This window comes from Capra hircus, chromosome 5 (assembly GCF_001704415.2).
Source record: "Capra hircus breed San Clemente chromosome 5, ASM170441v1, whole genome shotgun sequence".
NCBI classification, from domain to species: Eukaryota; Metazoa; Chordata; class Mammalia; order Artiodactyla; family Bovidae; genus Capra; species Capra hircus.
Genome location: NC_030812.1, coordinates 74,109,252 through 74,132,011, shown reverse-complemented (window position 1 = coordinate 74,132,011; position 22,760 = coordinate 74,109,252). Strand labels below are relative to the sequence as shown.

Sequence of the window (22,760 nt, the reverse complement as noted above, 5' to 3'; positions counted from 1 at the left end):
CAATCTCCTTGCTCAAAACTCAGGGCCTGGCTCAAGATACTTGGCTACCTTCCACAAGCTTGCCACATGTGTATCCAAACCCTGAGTTCTACTCCCTTCTCCCCTTGATCCTGAAATTGGGAAAACCAACTCAGGTTTTCCTAATCCACCAGGGAGGCTCCTACCCTGAGAATTCTAACTCCCGTTAGGCTCCTCTCTCAAAATACCTGTGTGCCCTTAGGCAAATCACTCAATATCCCTGCGCCTGTCTTTCCACTTGTTGTTGTTCAATAGTTAAGTCACGTCTTATACTGTGACTTCATGGACTGAAGCGCGCCAAGCTTCTCTGTCCTCCACTGTCTCCTGGAGTTTGCTCAAATTCATGTCCATCAAGTTGGTGATGCTATCTAATCATCTCATCCTCTGTTGTCCCCTCTCCTCCTGCCTTCAATCTTTCCCAGCATAATGGTCTTTTCCAATGAGTTAGCTCTTCGCATCAGGTGGCCAAAGCACTGGAGCTTTGGTTTCAGCATCAGTCCTTCCAGTGAATATTCAGGGTTGATTTTCTTTAGGACTGACTGGTTTGATCTCCTCGCTGTCCAAGAGACCCTCAAGAGTCTTCTCCAGCACCACACGTAATAAACATCAAATCTTTAGCATTCAGCTTTCTTTATGGTCCAACTCTCACATCCATACATGACTACTGGACAAACCAGAGCTTTGATTAGATGGACCTTTGTCGGCAAAGTGGTGTCTTTGCTTTTTAACACCCTGTCTAGGTTTATCATAGCTTTTCTTCCAAAGAGCAAGCGTCTTTTAATTTCATGGCTGCAGTCAGTTTGCAGTGATTTTGGAGCCCAAGAAAATAAAGTCTGTTACTGTTTCCATTGTTTTCCCATCTACTTGCCATGAAGTGATGGGCCCAAATGCTATGATCTTAGTTTTTTGAATGTTGAGTTTTAAGCCAGCATTTTCACTCTCCTCTTTCACCTTCATCGAAAGGCTCTTGTGAAATGAGTCTGTTGTAAAATAGATTATTTCACCATTTCTCTCTAAAAATATACCCTGGGCCAGTTTCTCCTTCCTGGCTGAAAGGCTTTTCCAGGGCTGGAACATAATTTTCATACTCACATTCCCTTCCCCCAATGCTGGAAGTACAGGAGACACTCAACACGCTGATAAAGTAAAAGTCCTTTACAAAATAACTCGATATTGACTCTGTGCCTGCCACCAACCTAAGCAGTTGCTATGGATTTTCTCATTGAATCCCTATGTTGCTCAATGAAGGTATGATTACACTCATTTTGAAAGTGAAGAAACTGGGACTTCCCTGGTGGTCCAGTGGTGAAGTCTCCACAATTCCAATACAGGGGGCATAGGTTCAGTCCCTGGTGGGAGAATGGATCCCATGTGTGGTTCACAACAAAAATAAATAGACAATTAAAAAGAAAAAGATGGGGGCTTCCCTGGTGGTTTGGTGGCAAAGAATCTGCCTGCCAGCGCAGGAGACACCAGTTCGATGCCTAGTCAGGGAAGTATGCCACAACTACTGAGCCTGCACTCTAGAACCCAGGAGCGGCAACTACTGAAGGCTTCAACCCCTAAAGCCTGTGCTCCGTAAGAAGAGAAGCCACCGTGATGAGAAGCCCATGCACTGCAACTAGAGAAAACATGTGCAGCAATAAAGACCCAGCATAGCCAAAAATAAATAAATAAAATTTTAACAGCAACAACAAAAGATGAAGAAACTGAGGCTCAAAGGGGCTCAGCCTTGTGTCCAAGGTCAGGCAGCCTTGCATGGGGCAGGGGAACTGGAAGCCAGATCAGACCTCACATGTGTTTGCCAACAAACCCAACTCCTTGTAGAGGCAGGGACATTTTTAAGGGAGAAAACGCCGTTTGTCTGAAACCAGCTGGAAAGGAAGATTCCTAAACTGTTAAATTCAGCCCCCAGGGGAAAGGGCTTATGATGGGGAGATGGGGGTTCCCTCCATGTGGAGATCCCTGTTTATGTTGGTTCTGACTGCTGTCATCAAGTATGGCCATTGCTCCTACACCACTGGATAGAATTCCATGGATAGAGGAGCCTGGCAGGCTATAGTCCATGAGGTTGCAGAGAGTCAGACACTACTGAGTGCCTAACACATTCATTCATTCATGCAGCAAAAGAAGTAGAAGACAGCTGCCAGGGAGACATTCGGTCTCAGGACTGGAAGGCCTCTGGGGCCTCAGCACTGCTCAGAAAGCAGAAGGGACACTGGTGCTCAACTAGGGGCTTATTTTTGCCTCTTTGGGGACATTTGGCCTTATCTGGAGACATTTCTTTTTCTCACAACTGGTTGGTGCTGCTGGCACCTCATGGGTAGAGGCCACAAATTCCATTAAACATCCTCTGATGCTCAGGATGCTCTTACAAAGAAAGATTATCCAGCCCAAATGTCAGTTGTCCCAAGGTTGAGAAGCCCTGAGCCATGAAGATAGGGCTCAGGGCTGGGCTTTTGGCCAGGTCCTTGTCTGAAATCCCTTCTTCGAAAGTACATATTATTCCCATTTTATAGGTAAGAAAGTTGAGGCTCAGAGAGGTGGGACTTCCTTTAGACCTTTTATTCAGAAAACCAGGATTCTGTCCCGTTGGTTCCCCACCATCCCTGTGGACTTGAGAGAGACGACTCAGAGTCAGAGGTGAAAAAAAAAAAACAGTAAATTCAGAGTCAGAAAATCTGGATCTGGTTCCAGCTGTGTCATGAGTCTATCGTGTGAGCTTGGGTAAGTCACTGCCCCTTCTAGTTTTTTTTCCTTCTGGAGGTCCCCCCAGTACTGGCTGACACCTGGGCCTTTGCTACCAAGAGATGCCTTGGGGGCTGGAAGATGCCTGAGGGAGGGGTGACCCAGGTTCCGACAGAGGGTACCTGGGGCCTTCTGACACCCATGTCCATCCTTGCCCAAAGAATAAACATGGAGGGAGGAGAATAGATTGCTTCCCCTTGAGAAACCTGGGGAATAAGGGTTCTTACCCCTTGAGTGGAAAGGATCAAAGCTCCTCATATTGCCCACCCCTAGATAGCCCCAAAGGCAAGGCTCCAAAGGTGGCTCTCAGGGTCTGGAACTAGATTCCCCTTTAATTTGACTAAACTCTGCACTTCTCCAAAACATTCTGGATGGGCTAGAATGGGCCTCCTTGGTGTGGTACAGCCTCCTGTCTTGAAATGAAATGTATTACTTACCCATGGGGAGGGGCTGGCTTTGGGTGGGACTCCAGACATAGCACAGCAGATTCACCTTAAATAACCCAGTAGCCAGAAGGGAGACCCCAGCAAAGATCCCCTGGAGAGGGCAATGGCTGCCCACTCCAGTTTTCTTGCCTGGGGAATTCCATGGATAGAGGAGCCTGGCAGGCTACAGTCCATGAGGTTGCAGAGAGTCAGACACTACTGAGTGCCTAACACATTCATTCATTCATGCAGCAAAAGAAGTAGAAGACAGCTGTCAGGGAGACATTCGGTCTCAGGACTGGAAGGCCTCTGGGGCCTCAGCACTGCTCAGAAAGCAGAAGGGACACGGTCCTCAAGACGCCCTGGCTCCATGGAGCTCCCGAGCTGGGTATGTTGGAGCTGTCAGCCCAGGAGTGGAGGAGAGCAGAGGCAGCCCTGCAGTCAGAAGGGTTTAGCACTTGACTGTTTTATTTCTTCAACAGAAGGGAAGTAGGGCTCCAGTTCAGCACCACGAGGGCAGCTCCCCTCCCCCTGTGCCCGCTGCCTCCTTCTCTGCTGCCTCCACTGGGAGCCCACAAGTCCACAGAGTTCCTGGCCTCTGGGGTGTCGCCCCATGTACCACCTGAGTTGGAGGAAGAAACACTATCCTGGTCAGAGCCAAGTCGGAACCACCAGGCTGGGTACCACTGGTGGCTGAGTGTCACCCGAGCTTCCTATGTCCCGCCACGCCTCAGTGGGTCTTCCCCCGGCCCTCGGAGATGATGTCCTCAGGTTGGGCGCGCATGTACCACTCCACCCAGGAGCCGTCGTAGATGGGTACATCCGGCTTGCCGCAGATGTAGGCCCCCAGGGCCACGTGGCAGGCTGTGACACCGGAACCACACGTGGCCACCAGGGGCAGGGACAGGTCCACCTTCTTGTCCTGGAAGAGGCGGCGGATCTCCTCGGGGCTCTTCTCCAGCCCGTCCTCAGTCAGGAAGTCTGTGAATGGGATGTTGATGGTGCCAGGGATGTGGCCGGGCTCGATGCCTGCAACAGGAGAGCAGGAGGCAGGGAACAAACGTTTGCACAAGGGCGGTAGGAATGGCCCCTGCAGGAGTGAGAACCTTCCATGCAGCCACGGCGCTACCCTCTCTAAGCATCATCTCAGGTAGTCCGCACAAGCAGGAAACCCAGGCAGCCACTGTCTACAGGAATTTGTTTTATAGGAGATGCTGAGGTTCGCTACTGTCCAGTGTCACGCATCTAGTGAATTGCGGCCTGGAATCCGAACCCGGGACTCAGACTCCACAGAAGCACCTCTGCCCCAGGTTTCCTGAAGTCTGACTGTGCTGACAATTAGAGGAAGTTCTAGGTAAATGCATGCTGGCATACTCGTTATTTTGCGTGTGTGCTCAGTAGCTTCAGTCACATCCAACTCTCTGCAACCCCATGGACTGTAGCCCATCAGGCTTCTCTGTCCATAGGATTCTCCAGGCAAGAATACTGGAGTCGGTTGCCATTTCCTTCTCCAGGGATGATGGGTGTTACTAAAAGGCCCTCTTGGGTGGCATGGGGATATACTGTATATCGTAAATAACAGTAAAACACAGTAACAGGAATCACTGTAGCTGACCTTACTGAGGGTTTACTTTGTGCTAGGAGCCCCTCAGTTGTATTTCTACCTTTAATCCTTGCTCTAATACTATGGGAAAGCAATTACTCTTCTCCTTTTTGTACAGACGAGGAGATAGAGGCACATGGAACAGACTGGCCCAAGCTAGTCAGAGCAGAGAAGCCCCAGAGCCTGTGCTGCCAAGCAGGACCCACTGCCTGGGAGGGGGAGGAGCGGGAAAGCTTCTCTGAGTAAGCCCTGAAGGCGGAATAAGATTTAACCAGGTTGAAGGGTCTGGGTGGTAGAAGTTGAGAGCATCCCAGGCAGAGGGCATCAAGCAGGCCAGGTCTCAGGCTGTGGAGGGGGGACAATGGGGACACTGATATTCTCCACTGATTTAGCTGGAGCCTGTACACACATCAGCTCGTTCACCTTGACAACAGGCCGGCTGGGCGTTTATCCTTATCTTCCATTTCACGAATGAGCAAGCACATGGAGGTAAGCATTAAGCACCCCTGTAAAGACCCACAGCCAGGGAAGCACACTTTAATTATCCCACTTCCCATTTCTCAAGTGCATCCTGTATGTGCAAACACGGAGCTAAGTGCTTAACACACTTAACACACTTCATGCTCTCATTTAACCCTCGCTGCATCCTTTAAGCTCCACGTTCTGCTCTGACTTGACCACACAGAAGCTGCAGTTCATAGACCAGGTGACCTGCTAGGTGTCACACAGCTAGTGCAACCCGGGGAGAGCTCTGAACCCAGGTCTGGCTCTGGCTTGCTGCCCTACATTGCTCCATCAGCCCCACCTCCACCCAGGGGCTAAGCTGAAGGGTCCCACAGGTTCAAGGTGGTATTCCTATTAGGTGGAACCATCTCAAACTGCCACTAACTTAGGTTCAAAAAAGCTTGGCCATCAGCAGTTTCCCACAGTCATGTCTACACAGCTCTGCAGGGTTCCCTGTGTCGGGACCTCTCTGGACACCATCCAGCTGCTGGGTTAGTCTTCAGGATGCACTGGGAGCATGGTCCTTGCCCTCAGATCACCCTAACAGTGCTAGGACAGGGTGAGCCCAAGCTGCTCTAGAAACAGAAGCTCCAGCCAGCCTTGATTCAGGGGTAGAGGGATGCATTCCGGGAGAGCTTCCCAGAGGAAGAGGCAAGTTCCCTGCACCCTCCTCAAAGCAGACATGAGAGAAATAACTTGGGGATTACTGGTTGTTTGGTGGGGGATTACTGCACTGGAGTTCAATGCCTGGCTGCCTCCTGAGATCTGGGAAAAGGAGGCCCTTCTAAGGCTCCATGTCCCCTTCTATATGAGAAGAACACCCGTCTCATGGGATCTTTTTTTTTTGGCAGTGCTGGGTGTTCCATGCAGCACACAGGCTTCTCTTGTTGCAAGAGAACAGGCTCTCTAGCTGTGGCTCAGGCTTAGTTGCGCTGCAGCATGTGGGATCTTAGTTCCCCAATTAGAGGTGGAACCCATGTGCCCTGCATTGGAAGGCAGATTTTTAACCACTGGACCACCAGGGAAAGAAGGAAACGGCAAACCCCCTCCAATATTCTTGCCTGAAGAATCCCAGGGACAGAGGAGTCTGGTGGGCTATACAGTCCATGGGGTCACAAGAGAGTTAGACACGACTCACCGGCTAAACAACAACCACCGGGGAAGTGCTCTTGCGAGATCATTAAAAAGCTCACACCAAAGTGGTTACTGATCCACCTGCTTTGTGGGGACCCCTTCCCAACCCTGCTCCTTACAGAAGGGGATGTGAAGCTTTAGAATGGCTGCCTCTCCTCAGATCTCAGGAAGCAGCCAGATGTTGAACTCCATGGGGAACCCAGCTCATGTGGGAGAGGCCCTGCCCCAGCCGGGGCCAGCAACAACCCTCTATTCAGCTTCTGCTCCAATCTGGGACAGCAATCTCTCTCCGTACTTGAGGCTCCTCTGTCCTGGTCTCTGCTAGCCTTTGGCCCCTCTGATGACTTTCAATCTCCACTTTCTCTCTCCTCTTTCCTGGCTCCATCACCCTCAGAGATGGTGGTAGACTTGATCAAGCACCATCTATGTGGGGCTTTCCCCCAACTGGGCCTGTCCCCTCCTCTCATTTGGCAGTGACCCCCGTCCATAGTACTGGGAGGGGGCTGTTTGGATTCTCACACTTATACAGGGCATTCTGGGTTTCCAACTAGTTTGGGGGTGGAGGCAGGGCAAATATTATTGCCTCCACTTTAGAATAAAGCCCAGTGAGACGACTAGAAACTGGGTCTTCACTCACGCTGTGGGGTGAATCTCAGCTGGCACCCCACCACCCCACCCTTTAAGGCAAGAATGACGCGAGAGCAGTGCTCAGGCAGGGACTTCCTGGGCGCTTTGCTCATTGGTTACCGTCTCGGGGCTCAGGCTCCGTGCCCCGGAAGCGGCCGGTGGCACGGGCATCCACCACCTGGAAGCGCCGGGATTCAAGATTCTCCTTGATGTCCTCGTATGTCTTGATGTAGGCGGGGTCCAGCACTGCGTGGAACTCGGCGGGCTCCAGACGGCTCTTGCCTGAGCTCAGCGGGAGGCCCTGGCGCAGCCAGTTGCGGAGGCCACCGTCGAGCAGAGATACCGTGCGGTGGCCGAAGACGCGGAACATCCACCAGACGCGCGGCGCCGCGTAGAGGCCCTGATCGCTGGCGTCGTAGACCACCACGTGGGTGGCGGCACCCACGCCCAGGCGGCCCGCGTACTCTGAGAAGTGTGCCGCGCTGGGCAGCATGTGGTCATAGGGCGACGTACGGTCGCTGCACTGGTCGATGTCAAAGAAGGCGGCGCCCGGGATGTGGCGCTCCTCGAACTCGCGGCGCGCGTCGCGGCCCAGCTTGGCCAGGTACCACGAGGCATCGAGCAGCCGCAGGGGCTGCCCGGCACGTGGGGCCCGGAGTGCCTCAGCCACCCACTGTGCTGACACGAGCGCGCGGAAGAGCTGCTTCGAGGCCATGGCGGCGGCGACACTGGGGCTGCAGACCTGGGCAACAAGGAGGAGGTCAGGAGGTTATTAAGGAAGAGGCCAGTGGCCCAGGGGCAGGAAACGTCTGTGCCCCTGGGGCAAGGGTGGGGTCCAGGGCCGGAGAGCGCAGTGGAGCCTAGGGAGGGCAGAGTCCAGGGAACCCGGAAAACCAGCGGTGGTAAACCCAAGATACAGACTTAGATCGCCGGAGCCTCCCCTCCCTTGCCCTGCTAAGCCTGGGTATATACACCAAGCAATTACCAGAATGACCATGACCCCTTAGAAGGGGCAAGGCACTGGCTCTCACCGCTGCTTGAGGTGGGGTGCATAGGGAGAGAGCCCAATTAGGAGAAGGCCCTGCTGGCTTCCCAGGTGGCCCTAGTGGTAAAGAACCCATCTGCCAATGCAGGAGACATAATAGACTTGAGTTCTATCCCTAGTTTGGCAAGATCCCCTGGAGAAGAGCATGGCAACCCACTCCAGTACTCTTGCCTGCAGAATCCCATGGACAGAGGAGCCTGGTGGACTACAGTCCAAACATAGGGTCGAAGAGTCGGACGGGACTGAAGTGACTTAGAACACAAGCGCCTGGCACTTTAAGGCAAGTAGGGGCAAAGACTTAGCCCCTCCCTAAGGTGCAGCTCAGCTTTGCTTGCAATCAACCAAGATCCTTGGTGGAATTCACCCATTCATCAAACATTTATATAAAACAGCCTCAGAGGACTAGCAACTGGAATTAGTAAATTAATCCTCCTTCAGTTCAGTTCACTCAGTCATGTCCGACTCTTTGCAACCCCATGGACTCCAGCACGCCAGGCTTCCCTGTCCATCACCAACTCTCAGAGCTTGCTCAAACTCATGTCCATTGAGTTGGTGATGCCATCCAACCATCTCATCCCTATGTGTGCTTTAATCCTCACAACACCTTACAACACTACAGGACACAGGGTAGGCTCTCAATTATTTGTTACATGAGTAACCTCAAGAAGGTTTGTATTCTTCTCATTGTTTCCTGGAGGGGACACTGAAGTTCACAGAAGTGCACTAAAGACCAAGGGTCAACAGCTAAGAAGTGGTAGTGGTGCCAGGCTTCACAGCAACTGCCAGGCAGTTCAGCAAAGTCTGATTTCACTCTTTGAGTTTCCACTCTTGGGGCTTTCCTGGCCTGCATTACAGGAGACTGGGGTTCAATCTCCTGGGGAAGATCCTCTGGAGAAGGAAATGTCAACCCACTCCAATATGCTTGTCTGGAGAATTCCATAGACAGAGGAATCTGGTGGGCTACAGTCCATGGGATCACAAAGAGTTGGACACGACTGAGCGGCTAACTTTCTTCCTCTCTGGAAACAGCGATTAGGGCCTCATTCCCCACCCTCTTCTCTCCCTTGCAGGCCAGCAGTTCTGAGTATAGCAGTTTACCAGCCCACCATGACAAGTCAGCTCACAGCCTTCCAGGGCCAGACTCCAAAGCGTGGACACCCTAGGTGCCTTTGGGCAGGTTAGAGAAAGGTGCCCCTTCTGCCAGGCAGAGGCACAGTCTCTACCAGAGCGCGTGGCTGGGTGAGTGGAGTTCGAGCTACAGGTAAGCCCCACCCACCGCCTTGGCTGTGTACCCACCAGTGCAGGGTGCAACCTTGCATCCATGCCAAGCAGCCCTGCCACCAAGGGGAAGGGGGTGGATAGAGAATGGAGCATTTTGTGGAGTGCCCCTGCAGGCCATGTACTAAGCAACACAGCCTTCAGCAGTCACTAGGTGGGGCTGCCTGTTTCTGAATGAGACCACTGGTGGTTAGAGATAAAAATGCCTTGCCCTAGTCGCAGAGCTGGTTAGGGGCAGCCTCAAGGTTTACAATTGGGTTGTAACTTCTGAGGCTAAAGTTCCCCAGCCTGAAGGTCAATGAGGACCAGGGCCTCATGTGTCCACAGTGTTAATATCTGGCGCCCAGTCTCTCCCTCAGTCTCAGTGCAGCCTGGCTTTTAGGAACCCTGCTGCCCATATGACCAGGCCCTGGGAGTTGGCGGCCACAGGCCTGCTCAAGGAAAGTAATTGCAGGATTTCCCTGGTAGTCCCATGGTTAAGACTCTGCCTGCTGATGCAGGGGACACGGGTTCAATCCCAGGTCTAGAGAAAACCCACATGCTCATGCTGTGGGGCAGCTAAGCCGGTGCACCGCAACTACTGAGCCTGTGCTCCAGAGCCCCGGAGCCACACTCCTGACCCTGAGTGCTGCGTCCGCTGAAGCCTGCATGCCCCAGAGATGGTGCTCCACAACAAGAGAGGTCACCACGGTGAGAAGCCTGAGCACAACAAAGAGCAGCCCCCGCTTGCTGCAACTGGAGAAAACCTGCGTGCAGCAACCAAGACCCAGTGCTGCCAAAAAGAAAGAAAAGAGACACAACATAAGTGTAGAAAGTCCAGAGTTCAGTGGGAGCAGAGGGGCACACTAGCTCAGCCTGAGGTGTGAAGGTGGGAGCAAGGGAAAATCCAAGCTGATTTGACATGTTCAGGGTGAGGCTGCCAGAGGCTTTGGCTACGGGGTGATCGCAGTGCCTGTGGGTTACATTGCACTAGGTTATGTTGAGGGATGCAGCAGGCCTCTACTTGGTGTTGGAGAAGACTCTTGAGAGTTCCTTGGACTGCAAGGAGATCCAACCAGTCCATCCTAAAGGAAATCAGTCCTGGGTGTTCAGTGGAAGGACTGATGTTGAAGCTGAAACAACAATATTTTGGCCACCTGATGTGAAGGGCTGACTCATTTGAAAAGACCCTGATGTTGGGAAAGATTGAAGGCAAGAGGAGAAGAGGATGACAGAGGATGAGATGGTTAGATGGCATCACTGACTCAATGGACCTGAGTTTGGGTAAACTCCAGAAATTGGTGATGGACAGGGAGGCCTGGCGTGCTGGGGTTCACGGGGTTGCAAAGAGTCGGATACGACTGAGCGACTGAAATGAACTGAACTGAACTACCTGAAGACCCCATGGTGAACCACAGCAGCCCCTCCCCACTCCTCATTCTTGAGGCTCCTTGGTTTTTTCCACAGGGATCTATTTAGAGTGGAAAGAATGCTGACTTGGGAGCCAGAGCCCCTCCAAAGTCAGTGCCAGTCCCATGCCCGTCTTAACCAGGTGTGTGCTGGGCGGGCATGAGGGACCCACAACCATTTCCATTTCTTATAATTGAGCTTCCAATCTTCACCTCTTAATGGTGAAAATTAAAAAATGAACATCAAGTGTTAGTCACTCAGTCATGTTTGACTCTTTGTGGCCCCATGGACTTTAGCCATCAGGCTCCTCTGTCCATGGAATTCTCCAGGCAAGAATAATGGAGTGGGTTGCCATTTCCTTCTCCAGGGGATCTTCCTGACCCAGGGATCAAACCCGGGTCTCCTGCATTGCAGGCAGATTCTTTACGGACTGGGCCAGCAGGGAAGCCCCAGTGAACATCAAAGTGCCACCATAATGCCCTGCATATGGCTGGTTTTAATAATCATTAAAGACAGCTTCATAAAAATCCCATTATTTCTTCAAAGTTACTCTCATGGGTGGCCTCTGATCCATCATCAGCAAGTCTAGAATGGGGACTTCAGAGGTCTGAGGTCATCCTGACACACACACACACACACACACACACTCCCTATGCTGGACTGGCAGTTCCCCTCAAGGACGGTGGGAGGTAGAGGAGGTTTTGGGAGAGCAGGCCATGTGTGTAACTGAAGGGTGTGGACCAGGTTCCAAGGTGCTTGGGCAGGCCTGGATGGCTGTAGGTGGGGCTGCTCCGGGAGTCAAGGACCCCCAGACAAACAGGACAGGCCCAGGCCCGTCCCCCCGGGTGCACGCTGTGCTAGGGGAGGCGTAAGCGCCAGGCTGCCGTCCGGGATGGGCCCTGGAATAGCAGGGTCCAGTCAGACTCGACCTTCTACAAGGGTTTCCTGGTCTTGTACTTCCTGGCCCTCTCTCTCCCTTGACTGCAAAGCACAAAGATCAGAGAATTCCCTGGGTAAATGCTTATCAAAGTATGAATTTTTGCAACTTTCCGTGAGACTATCATTGTTTCAGCATAAAAAGAATTTTTTCCAAGGGGGATGAAAAAAGCACTCCAAGCATACATAATAGCATATACAAAAACTGAGTAGGGGCTGGTAGGGGTGTCCCAATAGCTTGCAAGAAGCAGTTAGATTTTCAGATATTAAGCCAACTGGTTGTTAAACACAGCCATTATTAAAAATTAAATTATATACACTTATAATGAAATAGGTTAAGGACAAAGGCAGTTTGTTTTTTTTTTTTTTTTTTTAAATATGTGACTTCAGGGATGAGCAAGTAAACAAAAGCAGCCTCTGCCACGTGGGCTTCAGATCCAGGATTAACAAATGGCCTGGCCTCAATGTCACCGCGAGCCCCTGGGCAACTCTTTTCCAAGTCTTTAAAGAAGTTTCTGGTCTACTCCCAGGGTTGTTATGGGAAGTAAGTGACAGCTGTAGGAGTCCCCAGAAAAGTGCCTCACCAAGCAGGCCTTGACAAATGTTAGTTTCGTTTCACTCCAGCAAGTTCTTTGCCAGTTCGTCCTCCTGGAGCCTGTGGGTCAGTTGGCCTCCTCTTCCTGGCCTCTCGGTCAGGATTTATTAGTCCTCCTCCCTGTCACCAGGTGACAACCCCCTCCCCCTGCCACTTACCCCGCCCCCGCCCAGGGGGCCGCCCCCCAGCAGCCGCGGACAGCCGTCCTTCCCTCCTGGACTACGGAAGGGGTGCTTCTTCCCTCCTAGACTATGGAAGGGTTGCGTCTTCCCTCCTAGACTACGGCCCCTTGCTCTGCTCAGGCCCCTCGGGGGAGCCCCACGCTGCGCACCCCGACGATCGGCCTCCCCGTAAAGAAAGGCAAGAGCCACGCCGCAGCAGTTACCGGAGTCGCGGGCTCCTGGCTTCCGGGTTCGGCCATGACCTCGCGCAGAGAGCCCCCTCCCCGAGCCCTCAGCAGTACCCTCCTCCCGCCACCAACCTGCTGCGGGCCAAAGGGAGGAGACTCCGGCACAGCCCACTGCCCCGGCCACTGGGAGCCTCGGCTGCCGGCACCTTCCACTGGCCGGGCCTTGGGGGGAAGCCCGCGCCACCGAGCCCCGCCCCGCGCCGCCCCCCCCCGCTGCCGTCCGGTTTCCTCCTGGGTCCCCGCGGGTTCTGGAGGCGCCGAGAGCCCGGGGACTGGCCCGGGGCAGGCGCGGCGCGGGGCCGGAGCGTATGGAGTGGCGGGCGGCGCGCGATCCCCCCGCGGTTGGCCGCGCGATGGTGTAGGCCGGCAGGGGAGTTGCGGGCTCCGGGTTTGAACCTGCCAACTTCTCCAGCGGGCAGGGACAAGCGCCAGGGCGGCGGCGAGGGCGAGTGAGTGCGGCGGGGTGGGGCTGCGGTAGGCGCCCGGGCCGCTCGGGATTGGGCCGCCGGCCAAACCACCTGCGACCCTGGGGAGGGTCCCGGTGGCGAGAGCGGGGCGGGGGTGCCCCTGGAACCCTGGACCCAACTCGGGCAGAGGACACCGAGCTGGGCCGGACGCGAGCATTTAGGAGGCGGGCGACCCCAGGTTGCTGAGAGACTGCAGGAAGGTTTGCAAGGCGAGAGGCGCGGGTGAGGGCGGCTGCAGGCCTCCAGCGGACAGTTCCCCATGTGCCCACTCCCCTACGATCCCAGGAAGGGGTCTCTAAGCCCAAGATGCATTCTCCTCCCATCTTGGACATATTTTTGCTGCTCCTGGAGGATCCTGAGGGAGAGTATAGTAGCTTCTAGGGCCGGACACCCTACCAGCCAGCTCCGCGATCCCCAGCCCTCTCGCTCCACCCACTTCTGCGCGGGCGGGGGGCGCAGGAAGCGGCGGAACCAGGCTTTCCCTAAGGAATCTGCAAACCTAATTCACTGCACAACCCAACCCTGCCGAGTTGCCATAAACACGACACACCTGGGGAGTGCAGTGGGGAAAAAGCTCCTCCTCCCAGGCCCCAGCCCACTGCACGAACAGTCCTCACGCCGATCTCTTTCCTGGTTCCCACCCGCGCCAGGTGACACGGAGAGCTGACACCATGGTTCAGCAGGTGCTCTACCGGGCGCTGGTCTCCACCAAGTGGCTGGCGGAGTCCGTCCGGGCTGGGAAGCTGGGCCCTGGCCTTCGGGTCCTGGATGCGTCCTGGTACTCGCCGGGCACCCGCGAGGCCCGAAAAGAATACCTGGAGCGCCATGTGCCCGGCGCCTCCTTTTTTGACATAGAGCAGTGTCGGGACAAGGCCTCGCCTTACGAGATGATGCTGCCCAGCGAGGCGGGCTTCGCCGACTACGTGGGCAGCCTGGGCATCAGCAACGACACGCATGTGGTGGTGTACGATGGTGACGACCTGGGCAGCTTCTATGCGCCGCGGGTCTGGTGGATGTTCCGTGTGTTTGGCCACCGCACCGTGTCCGTGCTCAATGGTGGCTTCCGGAACTGGCTGAAGGAAGGCCACCCGGTGACATCGGAGCCCTCACGCCCAGAGCCAGCCATCTTCAAAGCCACGCTGAACCGCTCCCTGCTCAAGACCTACGAGCAGGTGCTGGAGAACCTCGAATCAAAGAGGTTTCAGCTGGTGGATTCACGGGCCCAAGGGCGGTACCTGGGCACACAGTCGGAGCCAGATGCAGTAGGTAGGTGTCCCCGTGGGGGGATGGTCCCTGGGGAGCAATGCTCATGGAGAGATGGGGAGTAGGATGTCTGGGACCCTCTCTAGGTTTTGCCCTCAGCAGCCACGAGGAGGGCCCCAGTCTTTCCATCTGTAAAATGAAAGGGGAGAGCCCAACCTAAAGGTTTTTCCAGCTGTGATGCACAGGAACAGACACATGCCTTCCCGTAGCCACATGCTAAGGCACAACCGAGCATCTGTGTGGAGTGGCATCAGTAGAGGTAACTGACAACATATCCACCCGCATCCATGCCCACTCACTAGCTCCCCAACATGCTCAATAGAGTCCATGAGCCACGCAAGCATCACTGTACAGAAGTCTCCTCAGGACCCCTCAAATTCTTCAGAAATTCTTAGCAACATGAACAGTGCTGTTCCCCAGCACCCCCTCCCTCCTCCAGCTCTCCCAGATCCCCTGGCCTTCCTTAGGTTGCTTGCTCAATTCAGTGGCAGAGTTCAGATTTGAACCCAGTGCTGCCTAGTTTCAAACCAGGATGCACCACCATCCTGCCCCACCCTCACCTCCCGGGGCCAGCAGGGAGCCCCTCCGCTAGGCATCTCCAAGGATATGGCTCATGAGTCCCCTTCTGTAGACAAGGAGGGAGGGTTCTACACTGGTGGAAGTTGGGGTGAGGGGAGTCTCAGAACTGCATTCTAGAACCTCCTAACAGGACCACAGAGGTCTTGCCATCACCTCTCCTGGACACCTCCAGTGACCAGGACCTCACTGCTCTCAGGGTGCGGGATGGCTACGTGGGGCGGGTGGGGTGGGTGGGCTGCACCACTGTCCTCAGGAAACCTCTGTGGAATCCACCTCCTGTGCAACATTTGGACTAACTTGTTGAAAAGTCTGTTCCTTTCTGTGCCTCTGTGGAGAGCATTGTGAAAGCCATTCCAACATTCTTAGAACTGCAGGGTATGAAAGGTCACCTCTCTGGTCAGAGGGGAGGCTGTGGTACACAGAGGAAGGGGTGGGTCAAGGCCACTTGGGTAGTTGGAGGCAGAACTAGGAAGGCACAGGACTCTGCCCTCCCCGCCGTGGCTTTCTCCAGGACTGTGTTTTTCCTGTCTGGCTTGCTCTATGAAGGTCTGAAGTTGAAGGTTCAAGTTTGTTTAGCTCCTGGCACCAGCTCCTGCAGCCCCCTCCTGGCCTTGGTTCAAGGCACCTTCCACTCCTTGGCACTTGAGATGCCACTGCAGGGAGGAGAGGTGAAATTGTTTCTCTAGCTATCCCCCAGCTTGCCCTGAAGCAAACAGAATAAATGAGCAGAGGGCGTAGAGATGCCAGATTCAGCCTCCATTCTCCCATTTTAGAGATGAGGAAACTAAGTCTCAGAGGGGGGAAAAGCCAGCTGCTGCAGGTAGGACCTCCTGCAAACCCCTGATTCTAAAGTCCCTGGCTCCTCTCTTGTAGCCAGCTTCTCCTCTCCAGTTCCCATCTGGAGACCAGGGAGCACAGGCCCCAGTTTGAATCCTACTCCTCCTTTATACTGGGACCTCAATCAGTTCATTGCTCAGCCTCTCTGCGTTCCCTTATTAAATGAAAAGAGTAATGCCAGCCCTACCCACCTGGCCATGTATTTATCAAACACAGCAATGGCTGGAAAGGTACTTTGAGAAGGATGAAGAACACTGCAAAGCCTGGGGCTGTCTGTAAAGCCTAAGAGGGTTTGCTGGCCTCCTATACAAGACATTAGGCACATAAGGCTCTGCTAAGCTCATGGGATCAGGGAGGCACCCTGTGGGCTCAGCCATCCAGATATAACACCCAAAGGAGTATGGGTGGCAGGCCCTGGGTGTCCCTGGAAGGAATAATCCCCAAGAGGAGCTGGAAGCAGGGCCTTAAAAACCCCACAGCCACTTTCTGCCCATTTCAGGCAAGCAACCTCCCACCTGGCCTCAGTTGGGTGCTCCCAGTGCCTTTGGTCCTGTTTGTAAGAGGAGAAAAGTAAGAGTCAGACAGACCTGAGTTTACATACTAGGTGTGGCCTCAGGTCTCTCCCTTCACCTCTGAACCCTCCTATTGAACACCATTCCTCACCTTGTAGGAAGAGCCTTAAAAAGGGAGAGAAAGAGGTGGGAGTTGATCCAACTCAGTATCTTTATAAACCTTATTCTCTTTTCCTCCCCTCTGCTTGGAAGTGGGGTCCATGAGGGTCAAGAGGGAGAATATTGACCCCTTAATGTTTACTGTTATTTGCAGGACCCTTTATATACATTCTACCCTGGGCAACTACAGCAGCCAAGCAGGGGAGGCAGATGGGGGTTCCAAGTGGTCCCACTTTGCAGGTAGGGAAAGGAAGCAGAAACTTCTGCAGCGAGACACTGAGGCCAAAACTCAATCCCAGTCACAGGATCAAAGTGGGGTTATTTCCCAAGGCCACTGCTGTGTCAGCAAGCATGGGGTGGTCACAGTTCTGAAGCGTTGCTTCAGATTGCTTCATGGGGTCCTGTGACTTCCCAGGGCTGTGGACTGGGGTAGGAAGGGGTAGGGGGTGCCAAGTTGACTCCCAGCAGGCAGGGCTGAGGGCTGCCCGCACTGGGTTCCTTGATGTCTTTAGGAGGAAAGCAAGAAAGAGCTACTCAGGTTTTCCTGGCCTTGAAAGCCCACACCTATCAGTGACCTGCGGGATGCTAACTTGCCAACTCGACTACCTCTTGGCCAAAGTTGGAATACCAAGTCCCAGACCTCTGAACTGGTCATCATGAGAGGTCATCTCGGTCTGCCTCAGCCGCTCTTTCTAGGAAGGCTCAGGGTAGTCAGAGTACACAGGCTTTGAGGTCGGACACACCTGAGTGCACATCACACCTGTGCTGTGTGTCATGGGGCAAGTTACCTCACCTCTCTGAGCCTGAGCCCCCCGTTAGTGCCAGGAGGCCCATCTGTATGGTAATGTGAGGACACAGGAAAATTTCTTCGATAAGCCGTCTGGGTGCCTGATGCCAGAGGTTTGGCATGGTGGCTGGGGAGAGGAGAGCCACAAGCCTGCAGCTGATGCTGGGCCTGGAGGAACAGCAGGAGTCCTTGCCCCTGGGTACAAAGTGCCTTTCCCCTAGTTGGCTGGTCTCCGAGGTTCTCCAGCCAAGTTCATCCCAGCCCTCCCCCTACGCAGGCAGCCAGTTTCTGCTCATTTAAATTCCTCGGACAGGCCCTGGTTGGCAGAAAGGGAGGGCCTCCAACTCCTGAGGCTTGCCCAGGGTGGGAGGGGCCAGAATCTATAGAACACCCACTCCCACCACTTTTTTACTCAGAAGAGGTGCCTTTTCTGTTTTTAGAAAAAAACAATAAAGCTGTTTCATCAGGGATGGATGGAAAGAAACAAAACAGCATTCAGGACTCAATAAATGCTGTTTTTTTTTTTTTTTAATGCACTTCATCCAGCCCACTTGCCTGGGTACTGAACCTTTTTTTCTCTTGTGCCTGCATGGGATTTAAGTTCCCTGACCAGTGCCCCAGCAATTAAAGCCCAGAATCCTAACCATTAGGCTACCAGGGAGCTCCCTGAGACATTTTAAGTTGGTTTCTTGGAAAAGAACACCCTTGAAGCCAACAGACCAATTTTTCCCCATTGGTAGGGTCAGTTCACATCAGATCTCAGATCAAAATTTCCAGACAAAAGGATGAAATAACAACAGGAATAAAGTGTTAGTTGCTCAGTCGTGACTCTGCAACCCCATTTACTGTAGCCCTCCAGGCTCCTCTGTCCTTGGAATTTCCCAGGCAAGAATACTCAACCCATAAATCACTATAATTTAATAAGTCAGGATATCTGTAGTCAATCAGAGGAGCTCTTGACTGGGCCAGCGCATTTCAAATTCTCTTTGGCCTTGAGGTGAGGAGAATGGGACACTTTTGGCATGATTGCCCACCTCCTGGGTGCCCAGGTTGTTAAGGGCTTTTATCTGCTGAAGCTGACTTCCCCACAAGCCTGTGAGATAGGTGTGGTTATCTCCCTATTTCCCAGGTGGAAAACTGAGCCTCAGACATACAGAGCACAGCTGCCTTCACACTGCCCCAGGATGTGCCCTGGTTACCCTGGGCACACTCTCTCTCACACTGCTGCCCACCTGGTCCTGCCCCACAGTCTGGGTTAAGCAGGGGCTTTGGGAGACAAAGAGGCCCCACTCCCAGTGGGCACACCAGTCTGCCATGGTGTGGGGCACTTGAGGAAGAGGAGTGACCAAGGCCATGCTGGAGGCTGGATCTTGGCCTTGGCCTTGCACATGGCACCAGCTCAGCCATGGCTCAGTTCCATTTGCCCCACATGACGGCTATTCTGAAGCCCAGACTTGGCCGAGGGGCCTAACTAGGTGTAGAGAAGTTTCTGGAATGGACCCTGGAGCTAGCCTAAAACCCCATTCCGCTTCTGTCAAAGCCTCTCAGGGTTGCTAGGAAGATCCTCGAGGGACCACAGGGCCCCCACTCTCACCTGCCCCCCAGGGTAGGTGGGAAGGTGATGGAGAAGCAGCAGCACTGAGGGTGGTGGGCCGATTGAGGTAGTCGGTGCTTTACCCTTTACAGCAGCCCTTCCCACATTACCCATGGGGACACTGAGGCTCAGAGAGGTGCGGCCTCTCCTCTGCTTAAGGTCACCCCTCGGTAAGTGGCAGAGCTGGGATTTGAACTTCCGTCCAATAATAGATCACATGCTCTTTACACACTGTGGGCTTGACAAGAAAACCAGGGCACTCGGCACAATCCTGGCCCTGCCTTTACCTCGCTGGGTTGCCTCAGGCTAGTCTTTTCACTTTGTCAAGTCTCAGTGTTGCTGTTAAGTCGCTTCAGTCGTGTCCGACTCTGTGCGACCCCATAGACGGCAGCCCGCCAGGCTCCCCCATCCCTGGGATTCTCCAGGCAAGAACACTGGAGTGGGTTGCCATTTCCTTCCCCAATGCATGAAAGTGAAAAGTGAAAGTGAAATCGCTCAGTCATGTCTGACTCTTAGCGACTCCATGGACTGCAGCCCACCAGGCTCCTCCGTCCATGGGATTTTCCAGGCAAGAGTATGGAGTGGGGTGCCATTGCCTTTTCCCAAGCCTCAGTGTACTCATATGTAAAATAGGGCAACGTTATATTTAGTTCTATTTATATTTATATTTAGTTCGTGGTTCTGTATTTAACCTCTATCTTCCTTGCTAGACTGTAATCTCCCTGAGAGCGTGGTCTGTGTCTCCCCTTCACCCAATGTTCTTAGCAATTAGTACTCCCCATAGCATTTGCATTCTTCATCCCATTTGCTCTTCTCCACAGCCCTATAACATAGGAATGTAACACTGAGCCCATTTGACAGATGAGAAAACTGAGGTTCAGAGAGGTGAAGCAATTTGCCTAAGGTAAAGGTTAGTAGATGGTAGAGCCGAGAGTCCTCCCTCTCCTCTCAAGCAGGTAGAACATACCTATATCAGGTGGATTTGATGGGGGGTGTGGGTGGTGGTCATGAGCATTGGATGTAGCCAGGGCTAGAATAAACTGAGCTCTGAGAAAGGCAAGGACGTTATTTTTTCTTTGCAAAGCTCTCTATCCTCATAACCGTGGTTGATTCCAACCTCCAGGCTCACTCACCCCCACCCCCTGTGCTGCTCCTAACCCTGTCTTGTCCTCTGTCTTCGCCCAGGACTGGACTCAGGCCACATCCGAGGCTCGGTCAACATGCCTTTCATGGAATTCCTGACAGAGGATGGCTTTGAAAAGAGCCCAGAAGAGCTCCGTGCCATGTTCGAGGCCAAGAAGGTGGACCTCGCAAAGCCCCTCATCGCCACATGCCGGAAGGGTGTCACCGCCTGCCACGTTGCCCTGGCCGCTTACCTCTGTGGCAAGCCCGACGTGGCCATCTACGATGGCTCCTGGTTTGAGTGGTTCCACCGGGCCCCGCCGGAGACCCGGGTGTCCCAGGGGAAAGGTGGGAAGGCCTGAGTGGTGGCCTCTTCTCCCCTTGCTCACAACTCCTGCTGGTAGAGTTATCTGGCATGGCCTCCAGCTAATCTTTGCCTCCTCAGCCAAGGAAATGGACAAGTTTTTAGAATTAATGTGTAGAGTGCTCCTTTCCCCAACAACACTGGAATAAACTTGGCCTTTTCAAGTAGCTGTGTGTGCCTCTTTCTCCCTGGTTCCATCCTTGCCCTTACTTTCTTCTCTTTCAAATTCCTTAGAACCTACCAAGGAAGGAAACTTCACAGCAGCCCCCACCCTGGGGATACCACTTTATTATTTAGTTTTGGCAAAAGAAGTTGCCTATTGATGCCTGTCAGATGAAGCACACCAGGCCCTTACCTGGAAAGGGCATCAGTAAGCCAGAAAGAGGGTGAGACCCAGGCTTGCTGGGGGCCACCCCTTCCTGCTGTGGGTCCAGCCCTCTGGGAGAAGAGGGTAGAAGAGAAGACAACTGGTCTTTCACTTGAAATGAGTGTTCAGGGAGATGTCCCACAGGCCCTGGGGCCTTTCAGAAGTGGTGATGATCAGATGATGCTCAGTGAACCCGATCTTCACTGCAGCATGCTTTACAATAAGCAAGACATGAAAGTAACCTAAATGCCCATCAGCAGATGAAAGGATACAAAAGATGTGGTACATATTATATGTCCAGTGGAATGTTACTCAGCCATAAAAAAGGATGAAATAATGCCATTTGCAGCAACATGGAGGGCCTGGAGATTATCATACCAAGTGAGGTGAGTCCAAGACAGAGAAACATCGCATGATATCACTTACATGCGGAATCCAAAAAGATAATACAAGTGAAGTTACTTATAAAACAAAAACAGACTCACGGTCTTCCAAAACAAATTTATGGTTACCAAAGGGGAAAGGTTGGGGGTGGGGGAGGGAGGGACAAATTAGTAGTTTGGAATTAACATATACCGACCTCTTAATATAAAATAGGTAATCAACAAGGACTTGTATATCACAGGGAACTCTACTCAATATTCTTTAATAACCTATATGGGAAAGGAATCTGAAAAAAGAATGAATATATGTATAACTAAATCACTTTGCAGTACACCTGAAACTAACACATGATAAATTAATTATATCATAGTATAAAGAAAAATTTTTAAAAAGTAGGTAGGCCAAAGGAAGGTGGTCTCTACCTTGGGTGTCTTTCCTGGCTCAGAATAAGACCTTTTGAGGAGTGATGGGGGAAGGGACCGGAGAAACAGATTTAGTCCCTGGGAGAAGGTCTCAGAGCTCTGGCAGTGGGAATAAGAAAGCTGCAAGGGAAGAAAGTAACCTTGGGGTTTAATGGGAAGAGAGTAGATCCTCGCTGTTCCACCCCTGCTCTCATTTTGCTCTGACCCCTCATCCCTTTGAAACCAGCTCAGTCAGCTCCAGGTACATCTTTCCTTTCCCTCCCCACTCCCCTTAACCTAATTTACGCTCAAAATCACACCTGGGCCTTTAATAGTCTAGTCTCTTCTAACTGTTAAACTCCTATGCATACGTCAAGACCCAGCTCAAATGGCCCTTCTGTGAGCCCCACCTCTTTTTCCCTAGATAAAACTCATTAACCTCTCTTCTTAACAAATTTGTAATCCCAAGAACATCCTTCACACTGGATAGCATCTGAGCCCTTTGTGCCTAGCATGCAACCAAACCCATGGTGAATACTTGGGACATTTTGAGTGGATGAGAGAGTGAGTGCTGCCCCCTCAGTTCTGGCTCTCCTTGGCCTCTGTTCCCCAGGGTGGGCTTATCAGCCCTCTGAGGTAACAGAGCCCTGTGTACAGTGATCACCATGGCAACTCCAACGGACAGGGGTGGGCTGCTCCCCAGCAACTATCCACTGGTCTCCAGCAGCAGTTGTGCAGCACAGATCTGCACTCCTGGGCCTCGGAGTGAACACACCAGGGCAGTTCACATGTTTTCTGACGTTATGAGAGAGAGTGGACAGGTGAGGCAGGGACCCTGAAGTGGGCCGGGAGTCTGCCAGGACATGGGGCTTCATCTTCTTTCTCTCTATGCAGAGCTGCTTGTGAGTGGAGCTCCCAGACTGCAAGGGATCTACTTTCCCTCCCTCCTTGACCAACGTCTCTTGGGATCTTTCTCTCCAGGTCAGAAACTGGCAGTGAGCCTATACTTCTGTTCAAACCAGTCCAGGCCACTCTGGACTGGGGGTGTCCCTGGAGCTGATGGGGAGCTCCAGTGGGCATATTGGGGGCGGGGGGTGGGGTGGGGATGGGGAACAGGGACAGGAGCAGAAAGAGAACTCAAAGGAGACAGAAGTGGGGCTTGGTTTCAGCACCACCTGCGAGAGGTCCTATTTCTTTCCTGAGCCTCAGTTTC

At 53.0% G+C, this 22,760-nt stretch overlaps 2 protein-coding genes across 6 annotated transcripts; one reads left to right on the top strand and one right to left on the bottom strand.

The window, feature by feature from the left end:
* Positions 2,569-13,074, bottom strand: MPST (mercaptopyruvate sulfurtransferase). 4 transcript variants are annotated; one of them, XM_018048296.1, is made up of 3 exons: positions 12,688-13,074; positions 7,180-7,801; positions 2,569-4,220 (listed from the first exon to the last, which is right to left on the bottom strand). In XM_018048296.1, the coding sequence occupies exons 1-3, from the start codon at positions 12,721-12,723 to the stop codon at positions 3,922-3,924; spliced, it is 957 nt and encodes a 318-aa protein (XP_017903785.1). In that variant the 5' UTR covers positions 12,724-13,074; the 3' UTR covers positions 2,569-3,921. The 4 variants fall into 4 exon arrangements, with proteins under 4 accessions (XP_017903785.1, XP_017903783.1, XP_017903781.1 ...); XM_018048294.1 differs by having other exon boundaries at positions 12,784-12,890; XM_018048292.1 differs by lacking the exon at positions 12,688-13,074 and adding an exon at positions 12,292-12,417.
* Positions 13,053-20,562, top strand: TST (thiosulfate sulfurtransferase). Of its 2 annotated transcripts, XM_018048291.1 has the most exons (3): positions 13,053-13,160; positions 13,829-14,444; positions 20,095-20,562. In XM_018048291.1, the coding sequence occupies exons 2-3, from the start codon at positions 13,850-13,852 to the stop codon at positions 20,391-20,393; spliced, it is 894 nt and encodes a 297-aa protein (XP_017903780.1). In that variant the 5' UTR covers positions 13,053-13,160; positions 13,829-13,849; the 3' UTR covers positions 20,394-20,562. The 2 variants fall into 2 exon arrangements, with proteins under 2 accessions (XP_017903780.1, XP_005680730.2); XM_005680673.3 differs by lacking the exon at positions 13,053-13,160 and having other exon boundaries at positions 13,395-14,444.